This window comes from Sinocyclocheilus anshuiensis, unplaced genomic scaffold (genome assembly GCF_001515605.1).
Source record: "Sinocyclocheilus anshuiensis isolate Anshui unplaced genomic scaffold, SAMN03320099.WGS_v1.1 scaffold78, whole genome shotgun sequence".
NCBI lineage: Eukaryota > Metazoa > Chordata > Actinopteri > Cypriniformes > Cyprinidae > Sinocyclocheilus > Sinocyclocheilus anshuiensis.
The window spans coordinates 1,079,650-1,090,460 of NW_015544250.1; the positions used below are offsets into that span (position 1 = coordinate 1,079,650).

General features: G+C 35.1%; 1 protein-coding gene across 3 annotated transcripts in view; it reads left to right on the top strand.

Moving 5' to 3' along the window:
• Window positions 1–10,811, top strand: part of LOC107697895 (G-protein-signaling modulator 2-like) — a 24,241-nt gene that overhangs the window by 4,579 nt on the left and 8,851 nt on the right. For 2 of the 3 annotated variants that reach the window (XM_016498755.1, XM_016498756.1), the window contains exons 2-5: window positions 7,374–7,595; window positions 7,688–7,823; window positions 9,137–9,276; window positions 9,476–9,599. In XM_016498755.1, the coding sequence (XP_016354241.1) occupies window positions 7,375–7,595; window positions 7,688–7,823; window positions 9,137–9,276; window positions 9,476–9,599 (621 nt within the window). In that variant the 5' untranslated portion in view covers window position 7,374. Of the gene's footprint in view, window positions 1–3,451; window positions 3,688–7,373; window positions 7,596–7,687; window positions 7,824–9,136; window positions 9,277–9,475; window positions 9,600–10,811 lie in introns of those variants that run through there. The other variant, XM_016498753.1, reaches the window with a different exon arrangement.

The following is a 10,811-nucleotide window of genomic DNA, read 5'->3' on the forward strand; positions in this document are numbered from 1 at the left end:
ATTATTATTATTATTATTATTATTATTTCTGCAGTTTAGCGCCATCTGCTGTCAGAGAGTGGAAGTGCGCTTTCATCCAGAGCGTCTCTCACATGTTCCACCATGTGCTTCTCGTCTGCGCTTATTTACATCAGAGAGCACACGGGTCTTTCACGCAGCATACAGCGGTGTTGTGCATTTTGACAAGTTGATGGGAAAAATATTCTTAAAATGCATTCAAAATTCTAAATAATTTGCAATATATAATTATTCACGGTATTTAGAAGTGCCCACGATAACAATATCGTGCATATTCATTACCGTGATATATCGCATTACCGAATACCGGCACAAGTCTATTCACTACTGCTGCTTCCAGATATCATTCCTCAATCTGTGTATTTGAACTGCCATGTTGCGTTCAGTGATGGCCTATAGTAGGCAGTTTTATTTTAGTATTATTTATATACTTACTAATATATTATTTATATTAACATTTTTATGTTCTCTGTTTTAAGTTTTTATTTTTATTTATTTATTTTTTTAAGTTTTAGTAATTTAGTGTAAGTTTTAGTGCTTTTGTCTTTTTTATTGTTTTTTAATTTTTTTATTTCTGGTTTAGTAATTGTAGTACTTTACACTTCTATTTTTAAGAAGTTTTTTAAGTTTTTCATTTAACTAGATTTTATTTCATCTCTGTTAATCACAGAAAATGTTTTTTTATTTTCTTCTAATTTTAGTTAACATTAACATCACTGATTGAACTGGACTTCTTTTACAGCACTTATATGGTGTTTAGTATCACTATATTTATTAATATTTTAATTATAATATATGTTAATATTTTAAATTAGCTTTTATTTGTGTATTTTCAATTTCCATTTACGTTTTAGTAATTTTTTGTGCTTCTGTCACTTTTATTAGTTTTTTTAAAATGTATATTTAGCTTTATATTAGTTTTACTTAATTCATTTTAAGTTGTAAAACTTATTTCAGTTAGTTGCCAAGGCAGCATTTCTAATTTTCTTTTAGTTTTTCATGTAATAATATTTGATTTTGTTTAATCTTTATTATAATTACTGAAATAGCAGCTTGCTAATGCTCTTGTTTGGCTTCAGAAGACTTGTAAAATAGCTTCTGGTTCAAATGGGCTACTTTTATAATATATTTTATAATTGTTGTTGTTGTTGTTGTCATTTTTGGTCACAACTTATTTTATCTGTGTGGAAACGAGACATTGTGCTAAATTTTCTCATTTTGAGTTTTACAGAACTTATGGAAAGACATGAGGGTGAATACATAATGACAGAAGTTTAATTTTACAGTTGGAGTTTTAGAAATGAACATAAATAACGAGCAACATATGCCTGGTGTTTCAGTAAGTGTCAGTGAAATTCATGACATCATGTGAAGTATGAGTTAGTGCGAATGAGTCATTTGCATTGGTCAGTGGAGAAATCGCATCAGCCACTCGGCCCGCGTCCCACCTCGCCGAGGATAAAGAAATTAGAACATGTGAACGCCGCAAGCCTTCCGCTGAGGACACTCTGGGCAAAGCGCGGGATTTAACTCGGTCTAATGGATTTTCCCAACGTGGCCTTGGTTACCTGACAGTTTCTCTGGCTGGAGTCAATTCGAGCTTCACGATAACATCTCTACTTCAGCAGAAGATGAATCGATTCTGGCAGGTTTTCTTGGATTGCTTTATACCTTTACAGCTCTAAAGCCTTCCTACCTTCTCTTTGCTCTTGCTAATTGTGGTTTGTAAGGTGTTCTTGATGGTTGTCAGGGTGTTTGAGGCGTTTACTTCCCAGGTTCCTAAAAAAGTTAAAAACGGTTTGTGGTCAGTAAGATTTTTTAATATATATTTTTATACAGCAAGGATACATTAAACTGATCAAAAGTAACAGTAAAGACATTTATAATATTAGAAAAGATTTTCCTATTCGATTCTATTTCGTGGTCTAATGGTTAGAGAGTCAGACTCGTAACCCAAAGGTTGCGGGTTCGAGTCACGTACCGGCAGGGATTGTAGGTGGGGGGAGTGAATGTACAGCGCTCTCTCCCACCTTCAATACCACGACTGAGCAAGGCACCGAACCCCCAACTGCTCCCCGGGCGCTGCAGCAAAAAAATGGTTGCCCACTGCTCCGGGTGTGTGTGCACTTTGGATGGGATAAATGCAGAGCACTAATTCCGAGTATGGGTCACCATACTTGGCCACATGTCATCTCCTTCACGATGATTCTCACTCTACTTTTGTTGGATTTCTTTATTCCTTGAAGGCTTTAAAGCCTTCCTACTTTGCAACATGCAGAGAGTGAATAGATGTCTACATATTCTGAAGAACTTTGTGCACTTGACTGTGCAAAAGTTGCTGACTAGATTGTTTGCTTACTGGCCCAAGCCAAAAGCCTAACTAGACTCTCACGTCTAGTTTTGTTTTGGGTGCCTCGTTCAGTGTTCTATAAATTAATGTGTTTGGCTTTTTTATCTCCTAAATATATTGTATTCTGAATATTTAAACTATCCTCAACAATCCACATGATATATCATTCATGTCTGTTGCTGAAATGGTGCAGGACTTGTTAAGTGTCAATCCTTAATTCTTAGGGTTAAGGGGTTTGTACTTATCCTTAACCTTGAGTATGAGTAAGTAATAGTAATGAGTTGCATGACTTAGCAAGCAAAACTAAGTTTACACTCAGAAGGGGGTTTTACAGTGATGCCACAAAAGAACCATTTTTGGTTCCCCAAAACCAGTTCAGTGAACAGTTCTTTAAAGAACCATTTATTTGTCTCTTAGTTTGAAGAATAATTTAAAACGCTAAAGAACCTTTTGTACAGTGGAAAGATTCCATAATTGTTCAAGATTCTTCATGGAACCATTGATGCCATTAAATAATCTTTTTTTTAAGAATGCACTCTTAAAAATAAAGGTTCTAAAAGTTTTTTTTTTTTTTTTTTTGCAGCAATGCCATAGAAGAACCATTTCAGTGAACAGTTCTTGAAAGAGACATTTTTTCTTAGTGTGAAGAACTTTTAAAAAGATCTAAAGAACCTTTTCCACTATAAAGAACCTTTTGTGGAATGGAACGGTTCTAAAAGGTTCTTCATGGAACCATCAATGCAAGTGTAAGTGGAAAAAAATCAGAAGCTGCATGGCATTTTTTTTACTGAGGTTGACCCATCCAACTGGAATAACGGGTTTAGGAGCTGTTCAAAGCACATTAGAGTTACTCTGGTTCCTCCTTTACGCGTGATAATCTCCATGTGTCGTCTCACTCATAATTGGAAGTGACGCTTGCCATCGGGTGTCCGTAGATGACACTGGCATGTCACACTGTTGCATCTGTTATCAGCAGGCTTACCGCTGACCCTCCGTTTATGTGTGCAAGACCCAGCGTAACCTGTCACCGTGTGTCAACAACAAAACATTTTACAAGCTGAAGCCCCGTTTGGTTGCGCAGAGGCTTCTCACTGGAGTCTTGGGAAAGGTCTCACAGAGGGGGTTATCCTGGAATTCAGTGTCTTTTGGAAGAGGTCTATCCGTTTCAGGATGTGTCTGAGAGGGTCGAAGCCGTGGGTCTCATGCTGCACCCCGTGGAGTATTAAACGTGTCTATCACATCAGAGGAGAGAAAGTCACGCAGAAGATTGAGATGTTTAGATGGTGCACAGAATGTTTCAAAAAGAAAAAGGAAAAAAGGTGAGGTTTGTGAGTTTTCCTGTGGTTGCTAGGGTATTGCTATGCGGTTGCTAAGGTGTTGCTATGGTGTTGGAGGTGATTGCTTGTTGGTTTGAAAAGCCTTTAGAAGTTTGGTATCAGTAACATTGTTTTTGATAGAAATTAATATTTTTGTTCAGCGAGGATGCATCAAATTGATGAAAAGTGACAGCAAAGACATACATTATAATGTTACAAAAGATTATATGTTTCAAATAAATCCTATGTATCATGGTTTCCACAAAAAGATTAAGCAGCTTAACTGTTTTTGTCATTGATAATAATAATAAGTGTTTTTCTGAGCAGCAAATCAGCACATTAGAATGATTTCTGAAGGGTCATGTGACACTGAAGACTGGAGTAATGATGCTGAAAATTCAGCTTTGCATCACAGGAATAAATGACATTTGAAAATATATTTGAAAAGACAACAATGTTAACAAAAAGACCAAAATGTACTTTTTTCTGACAAAAATTAGCGCCTTATGAGATAACGCCCGAGTAACAAAAAGAAGTCCTTGTATGCAAATACAAATATGTTTATATTTTACATATATTTTGTCATAGTTTAGAGTTTTCAAGCATTCAAGTCAGCCTTCTGGTTGCTGGTTCATGGAAGCGTTTTCAGCTGAGATTCTTAGTCATTCTATGACACTATTTGATCTCTTTGTAAGGGAGTCATCATGTTTTTGATGCATGTCAGCCTACAAGATGTGTTCAAGAACATGTGTAGACAAAGACCTAATGATGTTGCTGTTGTAATAATTCTAGATTTTGCCACCATATGGAATGCTGTTGTTTGCCACAAACATTTTTTACTTTTTTTAGTGTCCCTTAATGTGCAAGAATAAGAAATGCATTTACAGTAAATAGACTTAAAATGAAAGCTGTTAAGATGACCTGGACCCTAATTTTTCCTCATCTATAAGGCCTCTTAAAGGGATAGTTCACCCAAAAATGTTGTCATTAATTACTCACCCTCATGTAGTTCCAAACCCGTAAGACCTTCATTCATCTTCGGAACACAAATGAAGATATTTCTGATGAAATCCGAAATCTTTATGACCCTGCATAAACAGCAACGCAACTACCACATTCAAGGCCCAGAAAGGTAGTAAGGACATCGGTAAAATAGTCCATGTGACATCAGGGCTTTAACCTTCATTTTATGAAGCAACAACAATACTTTTTGTGCGCAAAGAAAACAAAAATAACGACTTTATTCAACAATTCTCTTCTGGTCAGTGTCCACCAGTGTTGCCAAGTCCATGGTTTTCCGGCGGAATTGGGCTACTTTAACACGGTTGCCTCGGGTTGTCATGTTTCATGTCCGCGGGTTGAAGCGACTCCAATAATATGATATTTATCCCCTGGAATGCGAATTTTAGCAGGGGAACCCCGCCAAAAAACATGTATTTTACTCCCCGGAACACGATTTTTAACTGGGGACCCCCTCGAAACGCAATTGGGCTATAGTTTTGGACTAGTTTTGAGTAGCAATTGGGCGGGTTTTCTTGTGAAAACCTGGCAACCCTGGTGCCCACTGTGCGTGTGCATTCTTCTGCTTGTAAACGAGGCAGCGCATGTGTGTTCAATGTAAATATAAAAGTACAGTGTCTGAATAATGTTAGAATATGCTTAAACACAAATACTAAACTGCTTATTAGGTTTAATAACCTTTAGTTGCAGTTTTCTTTTAATAGTCTTATTAAAGTGTATATCAAACTGAAATATTTTATTATTTTTTGTTTTATCTCTATGTTCATTAGGGCTGGGTAAAAAATATAGATATCTCGATATTAATCGATTCTCATTTTTACGGAACGATATCGATTCTTAAACCCCAAGAATCGATTATTCTAGCCTGTTTTCAGTTAATGGACGGAACACTGAAGGGCACTTCCCATCCAGTATATCGCACGCAATAAGCATTGTGCTTTGGTAGGGTTGGTATCAAACATTTATCCTGTGTCTCTTTTTTGCAAACCATTTATTGGAGCTGAATACCATGAGCAAAAATCAACAGGCTAAATAAAAACTAGACTCTTTAAGAGCTGTTTGTGTACAAAATAGAACTGCATGATATGCAAATATTTTTCACTTTAACAATTCTACATGAACAAAAATCAACAGGCTAAATAAAAACTAGACTCTTTAAGAGCTGTTTGTGTACAAAATAGAACTGCATGATTCTGGATAAATTGATCCAGATTCCACATTCCCCAATGGAAGTTGTGGTTCTCTCATGATTCTGAAGAAAAAACATGAGACAACTAAACAAAATCACATGTAATTTTATGAATGAATGATTCAATGACTCACTCAAGATGTACTTGTTTCATTACTGGATGGATCAGCATTCTTGAACGAATCTCTTGTATGATTCAAAGACATACATTTTAACAGCCCCTTTTCGCCACCTACTGGAGTAACATGTAATCGATAAACCTTCATTTGACGTGTCAAATTACTTTCAAAAGGTGATTTACTCTATTTGAATCGCTACCATCGTACACACCATTTATGTCTGAACTATAAATTTTTATCCTAGTACTTCTGTGATTTAAATGTTTGTAACACAGAAATAATGATACTGTGTGGCTGAAAGCTTCTGATCGCAAATGTAGCCACACTTTGGAGCGCTTGGAATAGCGAGCAAAGTCCTGGCAGATCGCTAGGTCCGGACCTCACAGATGAAGAAAAAAAAAGTGCAAAGGAATCGATAGGCGGAATCGAAATTTTAATTTGACAACAAGTATCCGATTCCTGACCTTAAGTATGAGAATCGAATCGTGAAACCCAGCCCTAATGTTCATCCTAGTTACAGCCCTAGTAAACAGACATTTGGTTGAAAAATAAACCAATAAAATATGTATGTGTGATTGTTTGTTTATCTAATTAATTATTTTATTACTTTATAATTTATATTTATTTAAAATTGATCTTTTATTATTGATTATTTTATGTATTTAATTCCATTTGTATGTAGTATTATTATTATTATTGTTTACTTATCATTAATCTTATTTATTATTTATTACTTATTATTTTTATTTTTAATAATTTGATTTCAAATTCTGTGCATTGTACTGCAGTATTTAAACAATAAATGCTGTTTAATGTGGAGTGACAGATCGCTGTAGCGTTTCAATATAACGGCTTGTAAACAATGTCACATAACGTCACATTTACCTCAGAAAAAAAAAATATTCGGTGACTATAAACTCATTAGTCAGATAGAAAAATAAACTGTAAAGAGGGGCATTTTGCTTACTATATGCACCATATAACATATTCATTATAATTTTTACTGTTCTTCAATGTTTAATTTATGTTTGAATAAATCCATCAAGTTTTTATGACAGCCACCATTTAAATGTTTTTAATTATTTAATTTTTATGTTTATTTGTAAATGTTTTATTCATTTGTTTTTATTTGTAATTATTTATTAATTATTATTTATGTATTTTTCAATTGTGTTTTCAGTTTTTTATTTTTTTCATTTTTATTTTTATTTTTATTTTTATTTTGTTTAGTTTTAGCCAAAGTCCTTTTTTTTTTCTTTTTTTTTTGGTCTCTGGGTCCTAACCCTAACCTCATAAATAACCTAATGATCCCATCTTATCCTAATCTTGCTCTTTGCTCTCCTCTCTACTGTCCCGTGCAGGATGGAAGCCTCGTGTCTGGAACTGGCTCTGGAAGGTGAGCGTCTGTGTAAAGTGGGAGATTACCATGCGGGTGTCTCCTTTTTTGAGTCGGCCATCCAGGTGGGCACAGAAGACCTGCAGATTTTGAGCGCTATCTACAGTCAGCTGGGCAATGCCTACTTCCACCTGCACGACTACAACAAGGCGCTGGAATACCATCGGCATGACCTCACGCTCACCAGGTATGAATCTGGAAGCTTATGTCACTGTTTCAAAGCTAGTAGGTTTATGTCCTTATCTAAAATAACATGTTTTGTTATTCTGACTCTTTCAGAACTATCGGAGATCAGCTGGGAGAAGCTAAAGCCAGTGGTAACCTTGGAAACACAATGAAGGTTTTGGGTCGCTATGATGAAGCAGCAGTTTGTTGCCAAAGACACCTGGACATTTCCAGGATGCTCCATGATAAGGTGAGGTTTTTAACACAACCAAGGGGCCTTTTAATGCAATAGCCGAACCCCAAAATGAAGTTTCGGTCATCATTTATCATTTGTAATGCAAAATAAGATATTTTAAAGAATCTACAGTATGATTTTCACTAACCAATGGCATTCTTTATTGATGTCAAACCTGGCAAGTCAAGGCACATTGTACATATGTGCGAGGTGTACGTGTGAATAAGATCTGACAGCTATCATATGGCGTCATCAGACTGGAAACATCACATATTGAATGGGATTATTGACTATTTTTGTCCTTTTTTGGAGCTTGACAGCTCCTGGTCACAATATGATTGCAGAACCAAATAAAAAGTTAAAGTAAAAAGAAACAAGACTCATTGCTTGGAAAAAAATATATATGATGAGGAGATATAATAAAAAGCACTTTAAATACATTTATTGACTGATTTTATTTATTTATTGATGTAAGCAACACTATTTATTCATTTATTTACTGATAAACTGTTAATATAAACTGTTTATATAAATAAATAAAATGTTATGTATTTACAGTATTTTTGATCAAATAAAAATATATTTTTTAAATAAAATACTTTTTAAATACATAAAATAAAACAATGATTTATTAATTGATAAAATAAAACTGACTGTTCAAATAAATAGTAATAGGATTGTAAGTAATGTGACTTTTTTATTCATTTTTAAATTTTTGTTTAATATATGTATATTAAATATGTATATATAATAATATATATAATGTAGGTATATATAATAATTTTGTTTAATATATGTTAATAAATGATCAGCTAAAATGTTTAAGAATATTGTGACAAAATGTTCAGCTAAAAATAAGCCTCATTGCTTGAAAAAAAGAAGCCAAACAGATGTAATAAAAAGCAAAAATTTTCAATGTATTTGACTGGTAATATTTATTTAGTAATGTAAATAATAAGTAAATGAAATGTAAATAAATAAAATAATATTTGTTTATTGAACAAATACAAATAAAACTAACTGTTCAAATATAATTTTCTTTTTGCTATCATTATCAACCAAAATTTAAGATTTAATTTAAGATTATTATGGTCTAATGTTTTATATCTCCCACGTTGTTCCTTTAAACTCTGTTTGAACAGTTCATGGCCAAGTTTGCCTCAGATATTTTTGGAAGTCCTGTTATCCCGAGACACCACTTGATCTATTTGAACAGACCATAAACATATTTATGTTTAAATGCAAGCCGTCGATCCGTTTTAGGTGTGTAATGAGCGGTGCTTGTGGACTGACTGTTGTGTGTGCGTGTCTGTGTGTGGTTTTGTTAGGTGGGGCAGGCCCGAGCGCTCTATAATTACGGGAATGTGTACCACGCCAAGGGGAAGAACATATGTTGGAGCGGTATGGACCCTGGAGACTTTCCCGAGGAGGCACGCATCGCTCTGAAGAAAGCAACAGAGTACTACGAGTGAGCGAGCCAGCATTTTGTTTTCATTCTTTTGAACACCCAAACCAGTGTGTAGACGACACACATGTGCCAAAAGACAAAATATTTCATTTCTGAAAGAACATAGCAGAGATTGCAGTAAAGTTTTCCAAAGGCATGCTACAGCTTTTATTGCTTTATCCCCGCTACTGTATCTAATACTGCACCTCTCGGTTTGAAGAGCGAATCTGGCCATTGTGAAAGAGTTGGGGGACAGAGCGGCACAGGGCAGGACCTACGGTAACCTTGGCAACTCGCACTATTTGCTCGGAAACTTCCAGGATGCTGTTCTGGCTCACGAACAGGTATTTCATACAGAGAGTTTCTTAAATGAACCAACCTGTGGTTTCTATTAGGGGTGGGAATCACCAGAGATATTATCACGATACTTGTCACAATACAATATTATTGCGATTTTAAATATATTGCAATTTATTACCTTTTTCCAACTTCAAATTATGTTCCCAAACGAAAACTTTGGCAACATCTGTTTTAACTAAAAAGAAACATTTCTCAGTTTGTTTTTCTCACTTCAGTTTTATCGCTGCAGTGCAAAATGGGATTGTCAAGCAGACAAACGGACCCAACACTTTCATGAAAACCTGATGTTGTATGCACCTGGCAAACTATTTGTATTAGTGTAGTCTAGTGCACCTTAATTAAATTAATTTTACTTTCATTTATTCCATGGTCTGTTGGAATTCTTGATTCTGATTGACTGGCAGGTATGCATTAAAACCGTTTAATGCACAGGTAGTTCCAAGTCAGTTTAATCACTGTTCTATATTAATGTGCTGCTGCTTTAACTGACACACAAAAACGCACACACACACCACTCGCACAGAGAGAGAGAGAGAGATCAGAGATCCTGCTGCGCACACAGAACGTTCAGGAGTAGGCCAACATAAACTTGTCAACGCTGCCCCGCTACTTTTATCAATAAAACCGCTTAGATACTGGATCACTGCATTATATTCCTCAGCAAGGAGGAGGTAAAATCTCTGTTTAATTAACTAAACTCACAACTTCAATGTTTGTAGAGAGAGACGCACAGACGCAGGTAAGTCACACACACAACTGTCATCTTTCTCTCGAACAAACGATCAATAATTAATTCAAATAAATGTTATAATTCTGTAATTCTATAATTCTGTAACTGACGATAATAACCGTCATTTTTACCCATTCGGTCAAATATTGCGCTGCAAAGAGCAATACTAGTTTTAACTTGTCTATAACTTGGCAAATGACCATGGAATAAGCGGGATAATCAACGGCTTGCTATGCATTAAAGGATTTTAGAAAAAACCTCAAGACCACCATCTAGTGGACTGTAAAGAAATTGATTTTATTATTCTACCAAATAGTATAATAAAAGATCGATACAATATTGCCGTGGAAAACATTGCAATACTATGCTGCATCGATTTTTCCCCCACCCCTAGTTTCTATTAAAATGCACAAACTGATAAACATTGGATTACTGTACAGAAAAAGTCTGCTATGATGTGCCCAAT